The sequence below is a fragment of the Melanostigma gelatinosum genome, assembly GCF_949748355.1.
Source record: "Melanostigma gelatinosum genome assembly, chromosome: 11".
In the NCBI taxonomy this organism is placed as follows: domain Eukaryota; kingdom Metazoa; phylum Chordata; class Actinopteri; order Perciformes; family Zoarcidae; genus Melanostigma; species Melanostigma gelatinosum.
This window is the reverse complement of record NC_136644.1, coordinates 14393548-14406229: the sequence shown is the minus strand read 5'-3', so window position 1 is coordinate 14406229 and position 12682 is coordinate 14393548. Positions and strand designations below refer to the sequence as shown.

The 12682-nt window shown below is 45.9% G+C and overlaps 1 protein-coding gene across 3 annotated transcripts in view; it reads right to left on the bottom strand.

Annotated features, from left to right (window-relative positions):
- Positions 1-227: 227 nt before the first annotated feature.
- The window catches only part of LOC306784724 (axin-2-like), a 71773-nt gene continuing 59318 nt past the window's right edge, over positions 228-12682 (bottom strand). For all 3 annotated transcript variants that reach the window (XM_079278822.1, XM_079278821.1, XM_079278820.1), the window contains exons 3-11: positions 11573-11713; positions 9066-9168; positions 7096-7236; positions 6080-6501; positions 5785-5934; positions 5471-5704; positions 5204-5308; positions 4495-4620; positions 228-2046 (exon numbers count right to left, since the gene is read on the bottom strand). In XM_079278822.1, the coding sequence (XP_079134948.1) occupies positions 1920-2046; positions 4495-4620; positions 5204-5308; positions 5471-5704; positions 5785-5934; positions 6080-6501; positions 7096-7236; positions 9066-9168; positions 11573-11713 (1549 nt within the window). In that variant the 3' untranslated portion in view covers positions 228-1919. The remainder of the gene's footprint in view (positions 2047-4494; positions 4621-5203; positions 5309-5470; positions 5705-5784; positions 5935-6079; positions 6502-7095; positions 7237-9065; positions 9169-11572; positions 11714-12682) is intronic.

The following is a 12682-nucleotide window of genomic DNA, read 5'->3' as shown; positions in this document are numbered from 1 at the left end:
GATATATTTATAATCATTTAAAGTCATTAACGTTGCATGCGGTTGAATAAACAATAAATATAATTTGAAAGTATGTTTAACAACAACATTAGCTAGCTAATCGAGGATTCAGCCAGACCATGATATAAGACAATGTATCGTGATGACATTAGAAGTGCAGTGAAAACCATTGACAGCTTATTCTGGATAATCATGAAAGAAGCAAATCCAGGCACAACAGCTTTCATTTGAAAAATATAAAACTTTAATAAAGGCTACATCTCTCAGTAATTACAATAATTATAGGTCCATGGAAATCTTTAAATGAAACTCTTTATATAATGTATAATTTACAGTTTAGATATAATGAAACAAAAACAAAAAAGGACGTGGTGTAAAAACAAAACTGATGATTACAGGATATTATTAAAAGCATAAAAATATCTTTTCAACATAAAACCCTTCTGAAAACCAAGGGATATATATTAAAACCCTGAAACAGGGTAGCACATGGTATGGCATCCATGTAGGCACAGGTGCTGTACTCATAAAACACCAGAGATACTGTGTGTGTGTGCATCACATGTGTCAGTATCCATACTTCCGAATGCATAATTACAATGTATACAGGAGCTCTGCTATATACGATGTTACTGTAACAACATTCATAGGATATTGGAGCCACAATTCTTCAATGTTCTGTTTTCTTTTCTTGTGTGTTTTTTGACACACTAGCTGACTTCCGTTGAGAAGTCATTCTCACTTGTTCTTGTTAGCAAAAGTTATTTTAGTGTGCGGGCTGTAAACACTGCCATTATTAGATGGTACAGCTTGTGCTCCAGGTATCTGCAACTGTTTTCACCCCCCTACCCTCGTGCAATGCCTGGTTCACAAACAAAGGCACAACAAAAAAGATTGAGCTCTGTCGCCGGACTGAGGGGAAAAAGAGAGGGAGGGGGAGAACGAGGGAGAGGAAATACTAGTGTGACAAACATTACAAATTATCAGCAGCATATAAGACTGGGATTGACCATTAGAATAGAGGAGGGAGTGTGCCTCAGACACGACCGCTGCTAAGGTTGTTAGTTTGGATCAGACAGGGCTACAAGGCGATGGGAGGTGCTAGGCTAGTGTCACATCCTTTGTGTAAAGTAAAAACAGACAAAAACAAACACTTAACAATATTGCCACAGTATTCTCCCAACATTCAAAGCAGCTTGCCCATTGGCTGGAATAGGGAGGGGGAGGGACACAGGTTTTTAAAAACAGGGAAAAGAGTGGGTTGGGGTTTTCTTTTCAATAAATACTTAAAAACTTTCAACTCAAGACAAAAAGCATCTCTATATATATATATATAATATATGTATATATACATATATGCATGTATGTATATGCACATGTACAGACGTTTTTGTAACGATGTTGGAGTGTGGCGTTAAGAGCAGGTTGGTGGCACCGTGTCTTCAGCGCCTGCTAGTCCGTTGCACTTGGCGTGAACGCACCATCAGTTTCTCATCACATCACAACAAAACAGTCATCTATATCTTCAGTGGTTATATTCAAGAAGAGGCAGGTCTCCCCCCACTGGCCTCCAATCATCTTCATCATCGTCATCCTTGTATTGGTCTTTTTAAGTCTCTCGTGTCATTCCCTTGTGTTTCTAAGGCTGATTGGTTGATAAAGTCAGGGAGGGGCGGCACCTCCTCTGGGTTCGACATACTTCATTGGCTCGTCTTCCTTCAAACACTCCTCTTGTGCTGGATATATTAACTCTGTTTAGCTTAATATTAAGAAATAGAAGAAAACAAAAACAGGAGTCCAGAGTATTTTTTGTTAATTACAAAGAGTCTCTTGCTCAATTGTTTTTTTAGGGACAGTTTAGCTTTTGGTTGGGCGGGGAAGGGCGTTGGTTGGTTGGGTGGTTGGCAACAAAGTGGCTTTTAGTCCATTCTCTCCACCTTGCCCAGGACCTTGCCCTCATACATGGGCAACACGGTGGCGTCCTCCCACACCTCCTCGAACACGGCACCACACTCAAACTCATTACTGGCTTTCTTGAAGTAGTACCTATGGAGGACAAAACAAAGAGCGAGGCCCGTGATTAGAAAGTGTTGAGCGTAGGTGTACGTGGAAAAATAAAATAAAAATTGAACTCAAATGAAAACTGACAGAGTGGCAGCAGGAGTGCATCTGATGCATTTCATCGTGTTTTAAACCGCTTTGAGGCACCTACACAACTACTTCCATTTACATGCTCGCGCACAACTCCCTTTAGTCCAAATCAAAAACAAACACTCACACTCTGAGAGCCAGAAATGGATCCTGCGCAAAACAACTTAGTCATAGCCTTCAATGCCATCCCTGCACACTTCAAAGGCAGAGCCCGACTCCACATCACACCGCTGCACAGAGCTAAACCCTCTGTTTAAACACTCCCTGTGATAATTCCAGCTGCTAGAAACAGCCCGTCTGTGTGTGTGTGTGTTCATCCCTGTGTGCTTGTCTCCTCATCCACTCCTGACCATTCTACAGATGCATATCTGTCCTGCAAGTAGGGTTGGGTACCGAAACTCGGTGCCAATATGGCACCGGTTCCTATACGTCCGGTATATCAATTCAGGCACCGTTTAGGCACCGGTATCGTAAAAAACCCAAACGATACCCAACCCTACCTGCAAGGTCTTATTAAAGTTGAAGGGTTAATTAGAGGCTGTCTTAATGCCCCCCCCCTCTCTCTCTTTAGCAGCGACCCTCTCTTTCTGTATCTCCATGGCTTTTAATTGGCCTGGCTGTCAAATGAAGGGCCTTTCTGTCACACAGGTTGGCATTTCAGGTGCCTGAGAGTCTGCCTGTGACTGCAAGAACACACTCCGCTGCTTGCACATAAACACGGCCTGTGCTTCTCTCTTATCCACACTCGCCATCCCAGACACACACACACACACACTTCGGGCAGCTTTCCGATCACCAGCGGAGAACAGAGGAAAAAAGAGGGGAGCGGGAAGGGAAGAAAGCGCGGGGGGGGGGGGGGGGAGCCAAGCGCAGGCCTTCTCTGGCTCAGTGAGTGGGTGTGATAGCTTGGATGTGGGCCGAGCCTGAGGGGCTTTACCCTGGGGGGGGGGGGGGGGGGGGGGGCAACCGCTCAGACAGTCTCCTGGAGGTCACAGGTCACCTTGCTAGCCCACTATTCTTCTTCTCTCAAGCAGAGATAACTCTCAGGGTTAGCTTGGTCCCAGTGACTGTGAAGTCTCCTGGAGCTCCTAATGATTTCTCCTCTCTACTTTCAACCCAGCAAAAGATCAGCGGGAGGGGATTTAATGATAAGCTTTGTTATGGAAAAATGCCTCAGTCGGAGGGGTGATGGCGTTGTTTAATGATATAGCATTTCAGCAAAGCTTCAACAACAGAGAGAAGCTTTAGCTTTAGCCTTTTCATCGTCATTAGTAGAAACCAAATAAATGCAATACCCTTCTCAATTGAATTGGCTGGATTTTCTTTTCCAAAAGAGAATGCTTTATTTTCACTCACAAATAGTTCAAAGTCATCACTTTGTTTTCGGAGAGTGAGACAGAGAGTGACAGAAGGAGTCTTACTATTGGAACATGTTTTATGTGGCAGGATTTTTTTCTCTCTTTGCAACATCTGGCACTAATATTGTCTGGCAGAGCTGCAGCATACTGTTCTCCACTGTACCGCTGCCATGTCCAAATTAACCAACTCCACACATTCTGCTGTCATTGAAGCCAGACGCTTCATCCCCACCTCCCCCTTCTCATTCGCTCGCTGAAGAGTTATGGGATAGCAGCGGTGCAATGACTTGTTTGCAGGCCTTCTCTCTTGCCTAACAAGCAGATGTGGCTGTAACCTAATGCTGATGTCATGGGCATGCAGGTCTTGTGTCTTTTCAGTGGCATACAACCTATGCCGCACTGGAACAGTTACTTAATAAAGCCTGGACATCCTGATTGAAAATGTCATGTGATGTTTTAAATTAGTCTTTACTTTGTTTAACAATTCCCCCTCATCTGCTGACATTGACAGGAGGTATTTTTGGTTTGTTACCTGCAATCAGTCATTAACAGAAGACGGCGCTTGCGGCATTTGATTTTAATGCCTGATGCAATAGTGTGGAGGAGGAATTTGAAGGCCTCGCAATGGTCTTTGTGCACAAAATAAAATGGCCCAGTCTTCAAAGCCATATTTATTAAGGCTGCCTTACCATGGAAATCAGTACCAGATGTGAGAAAAAATTTGCTCCAGACACCCCCCCCCCCCCCGCTCGCTGTAAGCTCTGAGCATAGCGGATCAGCCCAGTTTATTTTCAACTATCAGGCTCCAATATTTCACACTGCCACTCAGCAGACAAGCATATACAAGTACAATAACAAATGCACATACATACACAGATAACTAATCCTGCTCCAGCACCACCCTCATTCAAACAGGTGTGAAGAAATATCTATCCGAGTATGAGCCAGTACTGTGATTTGTGTGTCGTCAGTGGTTCATAATTACCGGTAGTTGCCTTTCTTGCTGAGCTGTTCCTTGAAGTGTCCCAGGTTGAGGCAGTGGGTCTTCATCACGCTGCGATAAGGAATCTCCTCACCACAGAAGAAGTAGGTGATCATTAGCTCTTTAGACCTGAAAATGCAAAAATGAAAACTGGTGTCAAACAGCTGCACTTGTAGGAGAAGGAGTCACATTGTTGAATGTAGACAAAGAGAATAATTAATTATGGATGCCAACAGACAGCTGGCTCACCCAAGAGTCAAACAATTAAAACTAAAAAGAGGCCTCACAGTCAGGTGGCTGTAGCTTATCATCAAATACTCAACCCATTCAACAACAAATGTACAAAGGGGGCCAATGAATTTGAGTTACCAAGGGCTACTTAACACATCTTTGTTGGGTTCCAGTGGTAAGTGTGTGTGTGTGTATTGGGAGACGGGTGGGTAGTTAGGATTCCGTATTAAAGCATGTTTAATCTTAAATGATTAAAAAGCAAGAGAAGAGGAGTTCAAAGACATAGCTATGCTGACTCACAACATCTCTCTTTGAAGGGGAGAGCGAGAAAATCTGTGAGGAAGCGGGTGAAAACACAAGCTCGGAGAGGAAAACCTAAAAAAAAATAAGTGTATGATGAATGAAATATGAAAAGCTTAATAGCTAGAAAGCAATTGAGAAAGAAATGAATAAACGTTGAGCTATAGAAAGAAGCCCATACTCGTCTGCTTGGAGTCCGGGGCTGGCTAGCGGGCTGCCTGCAGTGGGGAAGGCTGCTGCTGGGTGGCTCCTGTCTCTCTGAAGGCTGCTGGCTCCTGTTGAATGCCTGTTAAAATAACAGACATCAATGACCAATCAATAATCACATCAATAGGAAGGGAAACCACTAAACTGGACTATGCAAAACAGTGTATTCTAAACTGGTCAGTGAAATGTGGAAGATGGGGAATATGTTGGCAGTTTTGGTTCGATGTAAATCTGTGTGTACCTTTGTTTCGGTGGCTTGGAGACCTCTTCTAGTCTGCGGCAGGCCTCCTCAAGCTGTGCCAGGGTGTTGGGTGGGGGCAGGGGTGGCATGGCCGGGTCCTGGATGAACGGGTGGCCTGGGTGATGGCCACGGAGGTGAGCCCCACTGCCAATGCCGCCTCCACCCCAAGAGGAGTGAGTCCGACCGGGCAGAGTCTTGGAGTCAAGCGGGTTGGACTTCTTTAGGCCTTGAGTGCTGTTCGGATAAAAACGGCCAACATGAGCTGGGAACTCGAGACACAAATGAGGACGTGGCGACTCCTGACCGAAACTCACCTGTGTGGCTTGTGCTTGCCCTGCCTCTCACTCTCTAGGATCCACTGCCAAACATTCTGAGAGCGGTCGGTGGCATCTAGGGGAAGACGTGGCGAAGACACGCCCTCGTCGGTGTCTTTGACTGGTCGTCTGGACAAAGTGCTGCAGCGACTGGAGGAAGAAGGAGAGGCAAGTTAGGACCATGGAACAGCTTTACCACGGTGACAATTTTCTTTTAAAAAATCTACGGTACTAAGGGCTAATGTACTAAGTTGACTGACAACTAGTCTCAGCGGAGTTTAGAAGTTATACTCACGCAGGGATGAAGTCGGAATAATTGGCGCCCCCTGGAGGGCAGAGGCACTGCACGCGCTGAGCCGCCTCGGCCTCAATCTGCTCCTTGGTCTTGACGCCAGCGTGGTGGTGGTGAATGTAGTGGTGGTGGATGTGCTTAGTGGACTGCTTGCCTGTCATCAGAGCCTTGGCGGCCCCAGGATACGCACCAAAGAAGGGCCTGTGGCCAGAGGACACCAAAGCATCTGTCCGATCTGGGGAGCGTGAGCGCGGTGAGTGCCGAACCACACCTGGTGACTGGCAGCCAGGTGTCTTCAGTACACGGGATAGGTGCTCGTCCAGGATCGCCTGGGGGTCTTCCTCGCATTGGCTGCCAGATGGGAAAAGAGGGTGATGGAGGGACGTGCTGCTGGTGAGGTCAATGCTCTCCTCCCTTTCCTCCTCCTAGACAGGCAAAGAAAAGAGTAAAAAAGTTAAGGCGATTGAGAAAACATTCATACACAGTCACATGTGGAAAAGGCAGCAAGCCGAGGAATTCATGTCTCAACTTACACCAACTTATATCTTTCGTCCTCTGAAGTCAGTGAGAGCAAACGCCTGGATAACTTGATTTGTGTTTCCTTTTTGCCGCACTGTTATCTTCGCTAACAGGCTTTGGGTGCGCTTCATCTATAATGCAGAGTGTGCCTGTGCTGCACAAAGAGACTGGCACTGCACATACTCAGCAAACGTGCCACTGGAGAGTATCTAAGTGCTAACTATTTGAAGGAGCTTCAAGTGTGTCTAGAAATATAAGTTTGAAAGTTCCTCCAGATGAAGGAGTGGAGGACAGAGAGGAAAAGGGAAGAAGTAGCTAAACCAAGACAGACTTTCAAATCCCTTGGTCTTTCCCCTGTTCTTCGACATACTAAAGCTGGCATAAAGGCTTTTGTAGTGCAATATGGAACTTGGATACAAGTTAGAATTTCCAAGGGGTAGCCAAGCTTAATATTCGTGGAAGTGTCAGGCTGTTGAGAACAGGTTTGTGTGCATCCGTACCTCCTGGATCTGCTGCAGCCTCTCCTCCAACGAGCTCATGGTGTCCTGCTCTCGCTTCAGCTTCTCCAGCCGCGATATGAGCTGGGCAGCAAAGGCTGAGGGCTCAACAGGGGTCATCTCCTTAGGCAGCCGATGTGTCCTCTGCAGGATAAACAACACAGGGGGAAGGACAATTTAGTGTCTGTGTGTGCGAGAGTGTAACTGCGTAGTGTTTTTGACGGATGCAATATGTTGCATTAATCCACCGTCCTATCTCGTTAAAAAAAAAAGCCTGCTACTATTCCAAAAGGCCTAATCCAGATGCCCTTGCCCTCGAGCTAACCTGAACCTTCTCCGCTGCCCATCCCTCCCCAGATCATCTCATACCCAGTGCCCTTGGCAGTGCCAGGCTGGTGGGTGAGGAGGAGAGAAGGGGGTAGCAATGGCGGGGTAGCAGTTGGTCTCGCTCGGAGGGGAGGCCCCCTGCCTGCACCCTCTGTAGCCCGACCAAGCCATCAGCTAGGCAGCCTCTGAAGTCAGTAAACTTCAAAGGGCCCTTGTCAAACATCAAACGCACACTAGGGGTGGGAGGGACACGCGGCTTTAAATCTCCAAATAAAAGCCAGATATCGACAGATAAGAGTGAGGAGAGGGGAATAAAAAAAAGGGGAGAGGGGGACAAAATTAACAGCATGAAAAAAGAGGGAGAGGATTGAGATGTGCGTTAGTAAAGTGGCAATGGTGGCAGAGAGAGAGAGAGAGAGAGAGAGAGAGAGAGACAGAAGGAGGGAAAAGAGGGAGGGAGAGGATAGAGGAGTCAAATACTGGGAAGATCTGAGGGGAAGTAGTAATTTATTTCCCAGCTGCATGCAGGGCAGCTCAGAGGTACTCTAGTCACATTATCCTCCTTTTTCTTTAACTATATGCACCAGCGTCTCCCTCTCCCTTTCTTACTTTTTTGTTATTTGGCACACTGGCTTTCTTGATTTTGACTCTTTTTTTGTTGTTGCTCTCATCTCTTTGTAGACACGATGAAGGGAGGAAGAAGAAAGGCAAGCAGAGCTGCTGGCAAAGGAGCACCAGCCCTGCACGGGGCCCCCGCTGCCTGGGGCTGGTGCATCATGGGAGACAGAGCCATCTCCAAATCAGGAGGGAGACATTAAAGGAGTGCAAGTGGGAAAGGAAAAGAGAGAGAGAGAGAAAGATTGAGAGAGTGAAAAGACAGAGAGGAAGAGAGCAAAAAGGCGTAACAGACTGACAATTGCACAGCTCGTCCATATACCTGTGTTTGGATATGAAGACAAAAGAACAAAACTTTTCTTGCCTCAAACAGACCTCCTAACCTGTGTCAATCTGTGATAACCCAGTTCTTTAAACCTTCAGCAGGTCAACAAAATCAAGAATTCAAAGCACATACGCCGTATGACCTAAATACTAATGGGACCAGATATCAGGGTGGGAGTAGACAAAAGTGGAATTGAATAGTAATTTGGCTCGTATTCATCTGTTGGGATGTAAACTGTAGTTTTAGTGAGTTCAAAGAGTAATCTTCATGTTACCATTAACACCGTATCAATTATTGCCTATGCTATAACCACAGCTATCATAAAAGATATGGAGCTATGACGCTGTGTGACATACTACAGTAACAGAGACGGAACACAAAGATGACAACACAAGTTTATATTTAGAGCCCTACAGAAGCTTCTGGGAAGAGGGGGCGGGGTGGGGGTTGAAACAGCAGCAGACGAAGTGAAGTGGTATGCAAATCCTACCTTTCATTTACCGGAGCTTTTATATGAAAATGAGCCGGGGAATGAAATATAGTATTCTGTCACAACATGAGCTCTGAAAAAAATAAAATAAAAGCACAACTCCTCGAGGGAATCAGGACCCAGTTGTCTGTCAGTGTGTAAAAGTTTGAGTTTAGCAGATTACAAAAAAAAGGAAACACTGAGACAGGAAGTAGAACTTAAGGAAGTAGGACTTACAGGAAAGTGGGGTAGCGTTATTTGGCCATTGATCTTGACACTGCGATGGATCTCTCGCTGGAGCTGCTTCTTAGTGCCCAGTTTATATGGAGGGATTCCATCTCTGTTAAAAAACAAAAGATATTACATGTTAAAAAAAACACTCAAATTACTCTTAATTACAATTTATCGAGTTTTTTTTTTTCACCATTTACTGCAACTCATCATGCAGGTCACAGTACCTCCACACCAACTGTTGGTGCATTAGCACCATTAGCCAATCTTTGTGGACAAAGAGTCCTTGGGAGACAGTTCATCATTGAAGTGACCGACACAACACCACTCAGCAACCACCCACTAGGCACATTACATCTAAATCAAAAGGCCACAGAGCCGTTGAAGCCAAGGCAACAAAACACACAAAACAAAACACGCCATGGTAGAGATATGCTAAACATCCCACTGTGGGCTTCAAAAGAAGAGCCTCACCGATAAGATTACATCGGTGCTTGTCAACTCTGACAGCGGTTGTTTAAAAAGCAGACAAATTAGCGATGAACTCAGTAGCCGATTAGGATCGGAAAGTACAACAGGCTAGCGAATGCTGCTTAGGTTCTGCTGGCTTTGTAGCTCTGATAAATGAATATAAAACCAGAGATTTTGCTCGGAATTCAAAAAGTCTCCGGACAATTTAGCATTTATTCTCCATTTTTCATTCTGTGTCTGCTAGCATTTTTTCCAGTCAGCTGCCACTAAAGCTGGGCCAATTATCTTGGCCGTTTTGGCTGCTCAGAAGTGTCTGACCTAGCCCAAACGCTACTTTTTCTGCTGCCTCTTTGAAATCTCACACTCATGCACATATGCACCCACTGCCATCTTCGTTTGGCAAGCACTGTGCTGTGAGCCTCTGATCTCAGCAACATCAAAAGGCTGGTTTGTAAGATAAGGTAATGTTTGAAGTTGGTGCAGCAGCATTCCCCAGCGTCCAAGTAAATCCATAAATAAGATATAAGCAAAAAGAGAAAAGAAATCCCCCCCCGCCTCTTCTTCCACCCCCCCCCTTCACAAATCCTCCTCTTCTAGTTCTTTATCTGGGAAATGAGATTCAAATTCGCAGTGTGACTTTTAACCACTGTTAAAGGACACACTAATCAAATTGTTCTGTCGAATGAGAGGAAGAAGCTGCATTTTTTGTTAAAATCAGTTAGGGGTGCGGAGAAACGAGAGCTGGGGACAAGGGCAGGAGAGATCGCTGTGTCAAAGACCTTGGTGGGAACTATTAAAAGAATATGACTTTGACACATCACGGTGTTCCGCAGTGAATCTATTTTTCTTCTGCATTCCCCTAAACAGGTTCTGCAAGTCACATGTCAGAGCGACAATTTCCCAATCATTGACTATGTTTTTATCAATCCAAACTGTCTCCACCCTGGCGAACCATGTGACGGCTGGATGCTTTGTCCAGGTTGGGAAAGAGAAAACAGCCGTGGGCTCTTTCATGGTTTCATGGGCCCTTACTTTATGGGGATCTCCTATTCAGTTGTGCAAGTCATTTTCAAAGCAGCCAGCCACCCTCTTATCCCCCTAAGCTCCCCTCACCTAACAATAGGCTGAAAGCGATTCAGTTAAGCCCTTTATACTCCGTGCACTTTATTTTCTCACTCCCTTGCACTTCGAGCCCAACCACTCCTGCTATTGGCTCCGGCGGGCGGAGGAGAGAGGCTGTGGAGGGTTGGGTGGGTGAGGTGATATTTTTTTGGGGGTGCCCTCGCCTGGCCAGGGGGAGTTCCTCATGCCTTGTCCCAAGGTCTAGAAATGAGTAACCCCTGTGAAAGCCTCACAGACACATGATCTCAGCACGCCGCAGAGGCCAGTGGCAGGAAACCGACCCACCATGTGAGTAAGCCTCCTTTCATTTGGTGCCAACATTTTTCAATGAGTTTGTCTTGAGGCCCGAATGGCCATTTCCCTCCCCCTCTCCTCCAGCTCTTCAAAGGGAAAAAGCGATTAGATAATATGAAAAAAAACAAGTCTGTTGTGGCAGAAGGGTGGGTGGGATAGATACATTTCAACTTTGAGGAAAATGAGGCAACGCCCCCACCCACATCAAGACATTCTCTCTTTTTTCACCCTTCTCTCCAGCCTGCAACGCATCAGAATAAACTTCAAAAGGTCCTCAGACATAATGACTTCCCCAGAGTTGTCTCCCTGGAGGCCACAGTAACAACTACACATTAATAGAATTACCTGGAGTCAATAATAGAGGATAATTAAAATACATTACGGACCATTATTTTGCAACAGTGCCCTTGGCCTGAGGAAATGCTGACTCTGTTGGACTACAAGGCCAAACATTTTTCCTGTCTGACTGAACCAGGCACGTTCGGATACTATTGAAACAATAAAATTCAGAGTTTTTGCGGTGGTCAACTGAATGGAAATCGCCATTTAAAGTTGCTACGTAATCTTGGTTGAAATTAAACTGAGCAATCAACTTTTTGATTTCAATAACAACAAAAAACACTTACACACTACTGTCCGTCATGGACATGGAATCGTCTGTCGTAGCATCACTGGAGATCTCGCTGTCGTTGGCACTGGTGGCAGGGGCAAAAATGTAGCCGGAGTTGACAAAGTAGGGGCTGGCGGGGTCTCCTCGACGTAGGGACCTGCAAAAAAAGACCCAGGAATAAATTTGCCATGTCTTAATGTGATGTCCCTTTCGGCTGCTGTGTGAAATGAAGACAGTGGAGAGATTTGACAGCTGGATAACGTTTACTTGCTTTGTGTTTCCTGTTTCTGTTATTCTTTTTATCCAATTTGAAAGGCCAGTGTGACAGCTTAGAGCTGTTTTGTTGTCATTTTCTTTAGATTTCTGCAATTAAAGTCACCTTCGTGAGACTTTTGAGGTCAGAGGAATGTGACAACAATATTAGAGATGGAGGTATGGGTTCTCTTTCATGTCCCTCCTCCCTCACATACAGGGGCTGTGTGTTTGGGGGGAGGGGGGGTTGGAGTGGCTGAAGTGAGCAGCCAGCCTGTGTATGAATGAACAACAGCATTTCCTTGTGCTATCTTCCCACCCTATGTCATTTTCTTGTGCTATCTTCCCACCCTTTTGTTTGGGCCAGGCCCATCCATACTCCTGCACTTTTCCCATTCTGAAACTCCACTCTCTCTTTCCTTGGAGTGTTTTCTTGTCCACACTCCCACTTCTATCTCTCCCTCTCTATCATCCAGTCTGGGGCCCCTCCTTTACCCTGCTTTCCTTTCTAAAGTCTCTCCCTCTCTCTGTCTTCTACTCTCTCCTGCTGTGTTGCATTCCTGTTTCAGTAGTGAAGGGGGTGGACAAGGAAGAGGGGGGAAGAGGAAGGGGGAACTTGAGCTTTAGAGAGGGAGGGAGAGAGAGAGGGAAAGGGGAAAGGAGGGCCCCTTTCTTTATGAGAATGCCTTCTGCCGGGAGTGCTGAGAGGAGAACCCCAGCATGACTAAAGCCGTAGGCCCCGAGCACAAACCTGACCTTTGGAAGGTCCGCGCAAAGAGTCAGGTATTTAGCACAGCTGGGCTCTCTGTACCCCCCCCCCCCTGCGCTCTTTCTCCATCTCTTTTCTTTCTTTCATGATCCCCCCTTCCTGTCT